This window comes from Sesamum indicum, linkage group LG1, assembly GCF_026168435.1.
Source record: "Sesamum indicum cultivar Baizhima isolate 11 linkage group LG1, ASM2616843v1, whole genome shotgun sequence".
In the NCBI taxonomy this organism is placed as follows: domain Eukaryota; kingdom Viridiplantae; phylum Streptophyta; class Magnoliopsida; order Lamiales; family Pedaliaceae; genus Sesamum; species Sesamum indicum.
This window is the reverse complement of record NC_142657.1, coordinates 15,970,013-15,984,002: the sequence shown is the minus strand read 5'-3', so window position 1 is coordinate 15,984,002 and position 13,990 is coordinate 15,970,013. Positions and strand designations below refer to the sequence as shown.

The following is a 13,990-nucleotide window of genomic DNA, read 5'->3' as shown; positions in this document are numbered from 1 at the left end:
AAAATAAACGGATACATGAGAATATCAGCATCAATTAAAGCTACAATTGGATTGGTGATGATCTGGGAGAAAGGTTTCAATACAACTATGATTTGTCTCTCTGTCTTCTATCAGAAACTCTTCTAGATCTTATGGTCCAGGAAAATTATATTGATGTGAACAAAATCAAAACTGAGTAAAATACATGCTACACTAATAGAAAAAATTAGAAAAAGATTTCGCAGGTGGGGAAAATTTTACACAGTTTACAGCTCTTATCCTGCAAAAATGGAGGTACCTGATTTGACTTCTCTATAATCCATCCATCCGAAAGGCATTCTGGAGAATCTACTATGAAATTATCCGACTACGCTTCGCTTCATATCAATCTATCTTCACAGAGGAATAGATTTTCCGAACAAACCAGAAGCAAGCGTAGAAGCCAATTGTTCCAGTCAACACAAAGAAAGCATACGATGCAATCAACATGTATCCGAAGTACAAAATGCCAGAAACCAGTTTCGTAATTTCCAGCTTGGTGAAGAAGTAGAAAATTGAGTAGAAGAAGAGATATAAAGCGGAGGATCCAGCCGTCAGGTAAGCTCTCCACCACCAATTATAGTCTTCACTGCACAACTGGAAGTAGCAAAGAACGATTGTGATCTCTGCACATGTGATTATCAAGATCACAAAGACTATGAAGAGGAAGCCGAAGATGTAGTAGAACTGGTTCAGCCAGATGGAGGTCAGGATGAAGAACAATTCAATGAAAACAGCCCCAAAAGGAAGAATGCCACCGATAAGTATTGAGAATACTGGTTTCATATACCAGGCCTGTTCAGGTATCTGTCTAGGGATCTTATTGGTCTTGACAGGATCTTCACCGACAGGCTTTTTGAAACCCAAATAACTACCAATAAATACCAATGGTACTGATATTCCAAACCATAGGCACACAAGAGCAAACATTGTTCCAAATGGTACAGCTCCAGATGATTTTTCACCCCAAATTAGAGCATTCAGCACAAAGAAGACTGCAAAAAGAATACCAGGGAACATGAAAGCTGTTTTTAAGGTATTCCTCTTCCATTCTGTACCCTTGAACATTTTGTACAGACGAGCAGAAGAGTAGCCAGCAAATAAGCCCATAAAAACCCATAACAGAACCATGGCAGTCATGAGTCCCCCACGGTTGGAAGGTGAGAGAAAACCTAGCAATGCGAAGATCATTGTCACAAGTGTCATTCCAAAGATCTGAACCCCAGTTCCCAGATAAACACACAGCAATCCAGAATTTACAGGCGCTCTGAAAACATCTCCATGGACAAGTTTCCATCCTGTTTCTTCTTGAGCTTCATCTTGGGTTTCCAATTGGTTATAGTTAGCAATATCTCTGTACAGAGTTCTCATCATTATCATGGCAACCATACCAGAAAGGAAGAGAACAATCATCAAAGAGTTGATGATTGAAAACCAGTGAATTTGATCATCATTCATGAGGAGGTAGGTGTCCCACCGTGATGCCCACTTAATATCGCTTTCCTGCAACAGAGATTGTAGTGTAATTCTTGCAAAATAAACAAAACAATAGGGCAAAGGGCAAGCAAAAACTAGGTTGCAAAAAGAGTACCTTGAAAGTAACATCATAAGTAAATATGACCTCTTTGTCAGTATCCACTTCCTGTGGAACAGCGCCTCCCTGGATTATATTTTTGGTGTTTGTGTTGCATGTTGCCACCTTTGGATTCTTTTCATCCCACTCCTTGTACTCATGATTGATGCTGGAAAGAGTTATGGTGAAACGCCCATCAAGTCAGAAAAGATAAACTCCGTGACAACCCAAACGCCCTCAAGGATATCACATATAGGGTTTTAAATAGTAAAATGAAGTTCTATTCTCATTTTTAATAACACAAGAAAAAAATAATAATCGTAACAATAATCTAATGATGTGCAAACTAAATGCAAAGTATGGTAATTCTTTCAGAAGTCAAATAACGTAAACCGTCCAACCTGATTGGAGAGACTTCAAATCCAACAATTCGAGCAGAATCTGTTTCAGGATCTCTATGATACATAACTCTGAAGCTTAAGTGATTATGGATAAAATATTTCTCCTCTTTGCTCTGCAAAAAAATGTACATGTTATCTATTTAACAATTGTGGAAGACTAAAAATCTAAAGAAAGGCAAGAAAAGACTGCAACCAACCCCAGCATAAGTTCCTTTGAATCCAACTCGAAAACCATGCTCATAAGTTGTTGATGGACTTCCATCTCGCCTTTGTCTAAGTACAGCTACTGGAAGATTGTCCAGAATCCTGCATGCAGTTTCCGGTGTTTAGCACCTTCAAGTATTACATACATAAAATGATAGCACAACACAAACATCAGAACAACGTCAGAGGTGTAATGATGTAAAATGCCTGTGATCCACAGTAATAATAAAAGTGAACTTGATTCAGCAGCTTACATATTGACTCTGTACTCATCATCAATTTTTTCTATAAAATCCTTTGCCGCTTGAGCATCCAGACTAACTTTGCAACCCACTATGCAGGATTGCTCATCCCTCATATGAAACTAGTATGAACCCACCAAAAAGACTCATGTAAGGAAGGATACGGCAATAGGAAAGAAACAAATGGAATGTCTGTGCGGCATAAAGTTAATAAAGTCGCCATGGATACTCACGGTGTAGACTGAATTCTCTATACGGTCGCCCCGAAGGACCTCTCCCAAGTTTTCAGCAACATTCTTGATTTTTTCCGGTTTGCAGTATTTCAAGTAATAGAAGTCATATGGAAGTTGTGTCTTTGTAGATGAAAGCTTGTTCACTTTGACTTGAAGCTCATCGCCCTGTTAAGAATGCAGAGTAATAGTTACATGTGGAGACAAATAATAAAAGATGCATAAACCAAATAAGCTCTTACAATCTCAGGAAGAGGAAAACTTGGCTCGGCAGAAAAAAAGATAAATGACAAGTAGCTATTTACACCAATAGCGCAGTCTAATGTCTATGCATCTTCCTAGTATAATACCAAATCTGACGAGAAAATCTAAACGTATAAAATTTAGAAAAAATAATGATATTGCTGTTGGTCATTCTCGAACAAAGATGTAGTGTCATAAAGTGCAGGGATTTGATAAAATCCTCAGACCATTTGGTTTGTAGAATTTTCACCTACCTGATCAATGAGTTACAGATCTTCATTGGTTCAACAAAAGTCTGTTCTTAATTATCAAAAGCGGAACTAAAGAAGTATATACATGAAGTAGCTCATGAAGAATGGCAAGATCATACAAAAAACTTTAGTCAGTATTTGAATAGGATCCTTGTCCAATTCAAGTAACTTTCTGACACCAGTACTCAAATAGTTGATCTCATCTTTGTCATCTCTTTGCTTAAACACGAGAGCCAGAGATATCCCCACATCCCTACGTCAAGCACTACAACTCATAATCATGAAACAGAACAGACATTCGCATAACCACGAGTCAAATATCTTGTAGCACAATGCAAATCCTTATAACTTGCACATTTTTCCCAGAAGGTGTACAGTAATAGATAGAAGGTATAACCAAAAAAAAAACAAAAAGACACTTATATTTAATCATGTCAAACGGTGGCACCAACTATTACTAGACTGAAAATGCCGCCAACTTAAAATTTGATATTGGATTAATAGTCTCAAAAATAATCAAAATGCACTCCAACATGCCAATAAACTACAAAACATGCCACAAATCAAATTCCGAAAACAAAAAAAAATTTCAATCCATTTCACACGCAATGCATCAGCCCGGAATCGATTTAATCGCCAGTTAAAGTAACGAATAAAACCCCAGATCTTCAGCGACAACCAAAACAAGAAAAATCCAATCAAGTGAGAAAACCAACTCCGAGAAATCAAATGCACCACGTAGATCCACTGCTAAAAAAGATTGCTACATTGAGCTCCGAATCAGAAACTATACAATTAAGAGAGCAAGAGAAAAAACTCAGTACTCTCATAAAATCGCGAGGCGCAACGCCGGGGAGGTAGAAGGAGTTCACGGATGAGATAACAAGAAGAAAGCAGAAAACAATGGCGGAGACCCGACCCGTTAATGTACGACCCATTTTCTCGATCCGATTTCCCCACACTGAGTAGAAGAAAAGAAAGGGAAGGTGCGGAAAAAGGTTTGTTTAATCTGCGATGGCAGATTATTTATTCGACAAGGCAAGTACTTGAAGTCGTGTTTCAGAAAGCGCGCTTTCTGGATGGATTTACTTGCTTTTCTCGTGCTTTTGTTTGTTTGTATTCTCTCTATCTAAAAAGGGCTAAAAAGAATAAAAATGTCAAATATTTGTTTATATCTTCAGGGGGAAAAAATTATATCTGTTATCTTATATTTGTCTATTTCCCACTTATATAAAATGCAAAATCAAATATATTATGAACTTTGAAGAACACACACATTTGTTTCTATCTTTATTTTTCGAAAATTAAAAAATAAAAAAACACCATAAATATAGGGGAAAAGAAAAAGAAAAAATAAAACTAGGGATATTTTTTACAATTTTTATAGATTTTCACATGTCGATTCAAGTTGAGTGCACATTTTTCCAACTTGTTTGAATTTGTGTGTTTGAGTTTAAGTTAAATTAATAATTTAATTAAACTTTAATGAAGTTTAGTTGAATGGAATAAAAGCTGAAGCCCGAGTAATTTAATTACTAAATTTTGATATTATTATGAGTAGTTTATTTTTTTTATAATAATTAAATCGTATTTAAATTACGTTTTAACTTATCGAAATTTCATGAACTAACTAAAAAGAAAATTCCACACTAGTCGGAATTTTCTTTTACAAATCAACAATGATAAAGTAAACATTTATTTCGTTTAAGACAAGAGATATCAGTGAATCCTCGAATAACGAAAAAAAATTGTAATTATTAAAAATTAAAAGAATTTATTATAATTTATCCTATTAATAAAATAAAAAGAAAAAGAAAGACATTAACAACATCCATATCACTCATTTTTATTTTCCTTATATTTAACATAATTACAACAATACCCTCAGTATTTGAGAATCACAAAATATCCTTTATTTTAAGAGCAGTTCAACAAGTAGCTCAATACACAATTACAACAATACCCTCATTGTTTGAGAATCATAAAATATCCCTTATTTTAAGAGCAATTCAACAACTAGCTAAATTTGTGGCCTCCATTAGATTACCATTCATTTTTGTGGCCTCCGTTAAATTGCCATTCATTTTTGTGATGAACCAACTAATATACCTTTAAAAAGTATCAATTATAATTTTACTTTTCTTAAAAAAAATTACATCAAGGACTAGAGAAATGATTTCAAACATTCATCCAAGATTACATAATTTTATCAACCACCGAAAGTATTGTTGACTTTCTAATTAACAGAGAATATTTATAATTATACCAAATCTAGAAATATCTTTTTCTACCTAAGGGATGTTTTTAACAACAATATAACTTGCCATGCATGTAGAAACAAGAGCGCACATCACAACCGAATATTTTTTTTTTAAGTTACAAATCATATTTTATCTTATATTTCATCTAATATACAAAAATTATGTTATTTATTTTATTTAAAAAAAATATTTTATGCAAGTTTCATATATATATATATATATATATATATATACTCTAAAAATACACTAAAAACTGCGAGAAAATTTAAAATAATAGATCCAATCTACATGAAAATAGTACTCTTCTAAGGTTTGATTAGACCAAGTTCCGGACCACAAAAGTGACATTCTTTAACGAGCACAAAATGCACATTAAAGAAGGATTCACCAAGCGAGCAGATGTCCCACGGAAAGAGGAACAAAGAACAGAGAGCAAAGAAAGAGAAGGATGCATAGTTTATCTGGTTTCTGAACACACAGCTATTCAATAAGTAGCATTTGAGGACAAGCGCATCAACCTCATGTTAGAATATATAGGGGTCTTTACGGTTTAAGAGGACCATAAGGTTCCTAGCTTCCAAAATGTAAAATCAAGAAGAAGAGCATGTCAGCAGATGGGACTTGAACTTGTCGAGCTCAGCCACCACCTCCTCTTCTGGCCGGTAAATCAGGTCGATCATTCGCCATATCTGCACAAACAGGCCGACCGGGATATACATTAAGCAAGAATAGATAGCAGAGTCATCCCTAATCCTTACATCAAGGGAACGTGTACATATGCCAGGTCATATAAATCTGTATATACTAGCAAAGATTATGTTATTTTCACATCATAGAGGTATCCATGACCATTTGTATATCGCAGATCTATCCACAATCATGTATTACTAACAAAACATACATCACTAGTACTACAAGTGACATGAGGAATGGTTGGAGCATCAAATACCAGAAAACTAGTTATTACCTGTAGGGTACCTCCCCCACCAGTCTTTTCTCCATCTTCAGACACACTAACGATTGTCCATGGATCGGCCGCATTCCAGTGAAAGTCGACCACTTTATCCCTGTGATTTTATTCAGAGCAGCCATTATTTAGAAGGAGAAGAAACAAAAGGATGTTTTCCGTGAGTGCAAATGCCACAGATGACAGATGATCAAGAAGTACCTATGCCCAGCATGTCGGAAGAATAAGCCTGGGGGATAAATTGAATTTCCTGCTCCAGAATAATTCTCCACCTTGCCAATCTGGGTCATTGACAATTTCGTTAAATTATTAGCTGAAGATATATCATCAAGTAAACAATATTACACAGAAACATTTTCAACACTATAGAGACAGAAGTAAAGAAAGTCATAGAAATAGTCAAGCTTTCACCTTTCCGTGATCCCAGATATTCAAGAGACCATCCTCTGCAGCACTGCCGAATACAGATGCTTTAGCTGGTGACCACTGCAATATAATACGTCAATATTCGTTGCTAACTAAAACAGAACTACAATATCAATTGGCAAGTACATGTGACCAGGCGCCATTACCTGAACGCACAGCACAGCAGCAGTATGCCCTTCAAATATGTGAACAGGGGATCCAACTCCCCCAGAAGTAAGATTTCGACGGTCATACATGCGAACGGAATTATCGGCAGATCTAAAAGAAGCAGCGGACATTCAGTCACCAGATAGGACACCAGGCAAGAAAATTCAATCAAATCAAACAGAGACTGCTGTAAGAATAATTCATTGATGTGATGATCTCACACTTTTATACTGGGAAAAAAGAAAGGTACCCTGTCAAAATTAGATTCACATCATTCGGATTCCAATCAACACAATGAAGATCAGCATTATGAGCCTTCTCAACCTGTGCTAGCCAAAACAAAGCAAATCAGAGGATACATCTACACAATGATACACCTGATTCAAAATTAGTGGATGCAATAGTCAGAAGTTAGATAAGCAACTACAACTTAATTGAGGACTAGCTACCGGAGCACACTCAATGATTGTGCATAATTTAAATTTTTTATTATCTTTATTTAATTATATGAAAGAGAAAATTTTAAAATAAAAAATCAATCAAACCGATATTTTCTTAAACAACTTTTCTCAATTTTAAATGTGCATGAATAAAATATTATTGATAGAAAAATTTAGCGAAATGGTCCAGTTTGTATAAGAATAAATATGCTTGGGTATTTTAGTCAATTTACATTTTGTCAACCACAGGTAGTTATTGTAACCCCTCACACGTATTGATAAATAAACAATAATGAAAAACTAAAGAAAACATTGCAAGAGACGGAATAACATAAGGACAACAAAATGCAGAAGGTCAAAGCATCTTGCCAGAGTTTTACTTGAAGCAAAGCATCATTTAGAAACATAGAACACGCATTAGTATCATAGGAAGACACCAAATAAAACTTATAATGTTAGTTTTCCATGAGCATTTAGGGGTAAAAATAATGCCCTGAAATTGATGAAGAGCCAAGTTAGAAATTAACCTTAACAACAGGGGACAAGCCAGTTCTTGCATCCCACAGTATAAGGCAAGAATCATCACCAACACTACAGAACTCCTGTGCGCTATATAACAAGTTAAAGAAGCAAAAGTAAATACTTCATACTACAGATGCTTCATCAAAAAGAAGATTTAGACACTTGAAAACAAGATTCTTCAGCATTTAAGGTATGGAACTTCCAAAATATCATGTCTCATCATCTCCAGTCTTAGCTAATGTTCAGATAGCACGAGTGATGATTCAGCACAAAGATAGTATAATTTCCGTCTCAAAATCAATAACAGATCACTACCTTGATGGGTTAAACTGGACATCTTCAACAGTATCCTCATGCCCCTGGAAAACCCCTCGAGCTTGAACAGTGGAGCCATCTGCAGGTTTGCCATTGACTGCACCACCCTTAGATCCTGGTGACTTTTGAGCTCCCTGATCTGCTGCCAAAGATGATATATGGTCGTGGATGCTCCACAAAACCACAGACTTGTCCTTGCCTGCCAGTCTTTCATGGTTAACGTGATGAACTAGGAATTTCTCCACAAGTGAATAAAAGATAGATGGAAAGACAAGCTAAAGAATGAGATAGTTGAATTGAATGCGCAATGCGATGGCCCACTAAGAGTATCCAATGAAAGTAATGGAGACAGAATATAATTACCTAGCGAAATGACTAACAGTGTCCCCAACAAAAAAAGCAACCAAATCAGTGCTTTACACAAAATAAATACTCTTTGAATGAGTTTAAACAGTACCAGTTACAGCCTAATTCATGTTTAGAGTTGAATATATTAGGAACCACATCAGGTTTTAAAGCTGTCCATCGAGAGATCATCTTCCACATCTGAGTCAACTCTCATCGCATCAATTAGGTAGAATCATCTTTCCGAACCACATGCACATATGCCGTATCCAACAGTCAATATTATCAGGAGCATGTAAATTAATCAAATCATCAATTATGTTTACATATTCTTTGAAGTATGATTAACTCATAATAAACACATTTCATGAAATCTGCAAGTACACACCAACACAAAGAGGGGGGGGGGGGGGATTTAAGAGGGAACTTTTTGTTTACCTCCAGAGAGCACAAAGGGTTCTGTAGGACACATGGCTAGTGCAAATTCAGCATTGTCTTGATGTCCAGTTAGTACCTGCAATATAATTGGCATTAAGTTATAAGTTCATCAAAGAAAATTGCTAGCTGGCTTCTTGGAGAAAAAATGAAAGACAAAAAATTTCAATTTCATAATGCAAACTTCAGCATCTACCCTGGTTGAACGTTAATGCTTCAACATAGAATAACAGTTAAGAAGCCGCAATATAGACATGCATCAAGTGGGTGGAAAACCTGAAAAGTCACAACTACAATATCACTGTTTCTTTGAGAGCATACCAGATCAGGCCGAGATGGTGTGGCACCTAAAACAGGTTGGCGATTAGATTGACTCTCAACATCCCAGATGAGGACCTAACCCCAATTCAAAGAATTAAGCCATATCAATTATATGCTGAATTTTGAATACAAAACCAAGAGAAAGAACACAGCATATCTACATGGAAGATTGACAGAATGGAGGCCATGCATAACCATAAATGCTTACATCAGGACTGTCAGTGTGAGTGGCCACAATGTTGCTATTTTGCGGAAGTTCCCTGATTCGATTCACCTGCAACAAAAACCACATGTTAACAGACATTCCATGATTCCATTTCTTTTCTGTTTGGGCCGTTCATCATTCTTTGAGACATACTTCACAGAGGTGCCCATCTTGCTCCCTATTTCAGGGTTAGAGAGAGTGCATTAACATTTCCATGAGCCTACAGTAGATAATATATACTAAGATGTCCAGATGCAACGCAGAAATCTTGACAAGATAACCAAAAGGAAACCACGAGATGGAACCATGAAAAGGCGAGTTTCCTATATAAGACCAGAGGGGAAAAAATAGAGGCATATTCAATTTGCATGGCAAAGAAATCCGTTGGAACCACAGCTGGAGTAGGTGCATGTGCTGATTCTGACCAGGTATATTCATTTTACCTCATATGAAAATTAATTATGGTTTTCAATGTGAAACAGAAGGCTACAATATCACATCAATCACCAGTCTATTTGATAGATAACCAACAGTATGATTTTCAACATATTTGCACCCGAAGCCTAACATGATCAAACCAAAATAAATTAGTACATAGACAAATGTTGACAGTCCCTACGAATACGTTTAAACAAACAATGATTTGAAACATCCAAGATACCTCGCCAGGATGTATGATGGTCTTGCTCTTCTTCACGAAAGGCGAACGTGATTCTTCATTGAACTGAAATATTGACAAGCAAAATAGGGGATACAAGAAACTTGCATCAATACTGGCATAAATAGATAGCAGTATCACCTCCGAGACAACATGCATTAAACTTTTGTCGGATCAAATCACCTGTGCTATGTGCTCTGCTGCTGCCACCCTACTCTTGACAACTTCAACATTTGCTATGACAAGTGTATTTGGAACACTGCCATCCGTCTACATGAGGAAAAGAGCATTAGAAACAGGCATAGAGATAATCAGGATTTAACAATTGAGGCCACACAGCTAGGAAAAGAACATGCACTAATAGCTCCAGCATACTCATCCACACACCTAAAGCAAACTGCAATTGCTAAAATGGAAGTCCATGAATACCTCATGCACACACATTTAGTTTTTTTGGACTTAAATGCAACAAATAGACTCTGGTTATGCTCAATCAAGAGATGGGAGGAAGGGAAAGCAAGAGGAAGTAATATATTACCAAAACGACAAAATCTGTTTTGCATAGCTGTTTAGGAGGATGAAGAAGACAAGGATGTATTTACCGTCGTAGAGTTTCGCTCATGCTATCTTATCACAGTTTCTTTTTCTCCAGGAACACAATACAACCTCTCATAACAAACACTGACACTGGTCAAAGCTCCACCTCTACCCATCGAACTTTGTTCGATGAACAATAAGTTCTTGGAAAGTTGTCTACCATCCAAGTTTTGTTAAACTTATTGCATATCTCAAGGAAGCAGTTCCGACCAACATATAACATAAATGCCAAACATGTCTTTGAGAATTTACGAACTCACTTTCAAGGTCACTTTCTTGAAGCAGATGTTGAGATAAAGCAATGAGAATATGCAAAGTCAAAAGGGGATATAACTTGCATAACTCCAGCCAATATGAGTTTGTGTTTGTCCTTTTCTCTGAACAACTAAAATCCAAACATGACTCCTCATCATGCATAATACATGTCCAACATACACAATAGCCATAAAGGCTCATAACAGGATTCTTCTCTCTTTTTGGTAGGTCAAGAATATTTAACTGCCTCAATAATAGATATTAATCCTGAATATCATTGTAAACAATCTGAATTCTACCTGTTCAGAAAGGTATAGACGCTGGCGATTCTTGTAAGTTGCTTGCTCCACTTGTGGTCCCCACCTGAGACGAGGGAAAACTGAAAAGTGAATATGTGAAAATACAATGTAATAATGTTCAATTACGGTGAGATTTTTTTGTATCTTTATTTTTCCTCTCCACAATGCAACCAAAACTGGCCAATTTATTAGCAAATAATGTGTGTATTTCGCACACCTGGATATTCCATGCATTTATGACTATCGAACACAACATAATGCAGCCAATATTTATTATGTATATCATACAAAATCCAGAACTCGCGGATTGGTAAATCAAGAATTTTCGTCAGAATTTCATAATTTTCAGGAAAATACCAACAAAATGTAAACATTCAGAAACAAAGGTTAAAAGCATGACTCAGTGAAAAGACATGCATTTACATAAAAACACAAAATGTACTATCTACAGAGTATTGATGCCACTACCACAGGCCCTAAGTACTTGGATCAGGAAAGTGCCAAACTGATGGAGCGTGGAAATGCTCAACCATAAGCCACTCAAGCCAAAATGATACTCCACAGCCAAGTTGTGTCCTGAACGGTGTTTTGGCATTATTATTTGACATTTATAACAAGGTAAAGAGCTGGTGACCTATCCGAACTTGACAGCATGGAGTTGATTATTTGTCAGATAATTGATTAACCCGACAAATCTCAGGGAGGCCGATATTTGTCGAATAGTTGTTGAACCCAAAAATCTTATCCCACAACTCATAATGCACTTCCCCTAGATCATCCCACAGTCGCCGAAACATGCCAAAACTGGGAAGACTCTCCTACAGCTTAAACTCTGATATGGAAGGCACAACTGCAGGACATTGAGGTATGTCTTTCTATAGTCCAAAACAGGAAGATTTTCCAGCTCCCTAAAGTCGATTTCACCACTTCAATCTTATTCTAATTCACCCGTAGGAGGGGTTTCACAGGAAACTCAACTCCTCTAACATGTGTTTTGTAGATCAAGGTGGCATCAAAAGTAGCATTTTGCCGGATGGAAGATAACCAAATCTTAGTGTTGATTTACACCAGTAATTATAATGGACCAAGTTACAGCCACGAGTAACCATCATTCAAGACGCTCAAACAAAAAAACTCAGAACATCATGCATTTTTCAATTAAAAAATTCCCATGCATCCTGACAATTTTCAACGGAAAAAGGTGAAATCAAAACCGCAAATAAACATAAACATAACACCACACGGTGAAGCAACTCCACAGCACCATCATCAACTAAGAGCGTCAAGCAAAACCCCCCCATGCACTCATAAACAAAGATTTCCTGATACATTTCGACAACTTCCAACAACACCCCCAAACAAATCAAAAAAGAATCAGCCAAAAACGCAACACACAGACAACCACCAAAGCTCCCAAAACAGAAATAAGACCACAAACAACACACCGCAGCCAAAACAAAACAAAACCCTAGAAGCATTTAAAATTGAACAGGCAAACAGAGTACCTGCAAGAGAGGGAAGGCCAAACGAGGTTGTGATTGGCAAGCCAGTCGTAGAGCACTGGCACTAGCGACTTCCATTGTGTGTAGCGCTCCTCCACTGCGCGCTCTGCTGGCTTGTCCTTCATCTTTCCTCTCTTCCTGCCGCCTACTGTGTATTGTGCGTGTTCTGGGTTTTGCCGCTTTAATTTGCGGTTTAATGGGCTGAAGAGAGCGCAGGAGGCTGGGGGATGCTACTCCTACTCTGCTGCCTCGTGTCCTGTCAATTTACACAGATGCAACACCCGGCGTCCAATATATAAATTAAATAAAATCAAAAAATTATTTAATTTAAATTTTTTATTGATATTAATATTTTTCGTTCAAATCTTAATAGACAGTGGTAAAATATAAACAAATATTTTTTAAAAATAATATAATTATAAATTCAAAATTCTTTAGAATAAAATATAATTTTATATTTTTAAATAAAATTTAAATATAATTAACCTTATAAATTGAATACATAATAATTATTCAGATACTTAATACACAATGCACTTGGATATAAATACTTATTACAATTTGCTCTTTTTCTAAATAAGAAATTAAAGAATGAATTAATGGACAATAGTCATTTTTTAATTTGTTTGGGAGAATAATTTTGACCAGAGCTCCACAATATTTCTAGTTAGTATAAAAATTCAATTGAGATTTCACTTTTACTCAAAGAGAGAGAGAGAGGAGTGGATGAAAATTTAATAGGATTATTTACATCTACCTTTTTCATATTTTAGTCAAACATTTGAGTTTGTGATATTATCATAATTGGTGCATTCCCATTTTGAATATTTTAATAATTACTAAATCACAATTCAGATGTCATTTTAATGCTTCTTGATTTCATCCCATATAACGAGAATGACGCGCCAACAAAAGCATGAAGCCACGAATTCATATGTCCTAATAAAATGCATAATTTTACCTATTAAGGGTTAATTTGATATAATTATATGATATTGATTAGTAGTATATAATTATTATTGTAATTGTAATAATAGTACCTCACTTTTATTTTTTATTTTTAATTATAGGGAATTGATTGGTCAAAGGGTACAAACGCAATAATGTCAATATTGTCAATTAATGTATCTCAA

General features: G+C 36.0%; 2 protein-coding genes across 2 annotated transcripts; both read right to left on the bottom strand.

Annotated features, from left to right (window-relative positions):
• Window positions 1–24: 24 nt before the first annotated feature.
• Window positions 25–4,177, bottom strand: LOC105163497 (transmembrane 9 superfamily member 7). Its single transcript, XM_011081865.3, has 7 exons — window positions 3,987–4,177; window positions 2,672–2,836; window positions 2,451–2,560; window positions 2,190–2,298; window positions 1,993–2,105; window positions 1,610–1,760; window positions 25–1,521 (listed from the first exon to the last, which is right to left on the bottom strand). The coding sequence occupies exons 1-7, from the start codon at window positions 4,098–4,100 to the stop codon at window positions 364–366; spliced, it is 1,920 nt and encodes a 639-aa protein (XP_011080167.1). The 5' UTR covers window positions 4,101–4,177; the 3' UTR covers window positions 25–363.
• Window positions 4,178–5,851: 1,674 nt separating this feature from the next.
• LOC105163489 (WD-40 repeat-containing protein MSI4) lies at window positions 5,852–13,113 on the bottom strand. The gene is made up of 15 exons (XM_020697431.2): window positions 12,861–13,113; window positions 11,356–11,419; window positions 10,388–10,474; window positions 10,208–10,270; window positions 9,550–9,615; window positions 9,342–9,416; window positions 9,024–9,099; window positions 8,241–8,439; window positions 7,931–8,012; window positions 7,214–7,287; window positions 6,963–7,074; window positions 6,802–6,876; window positions 6,592–6,671; window positions 6,391–6,490; window positions 5,852–6,112 (listed from the first exon to the last, which is right to left on the bottom strand). The coding sequence occupies exons 1-15, from the start codon at window positions 12,980–12,982 to the stop codon at window positions 6,014–6,016; spliced, it is 1,374 nt and encodes a 457-aa protein (XP_020553090.1). The 5' UTR covers window positions 12,983–13,113; the 3' UTR covers window positions 5,852–6,013.
• Between the last annotated feature and the right edge of the window lie 877 nt (window positions 13,114–13,990).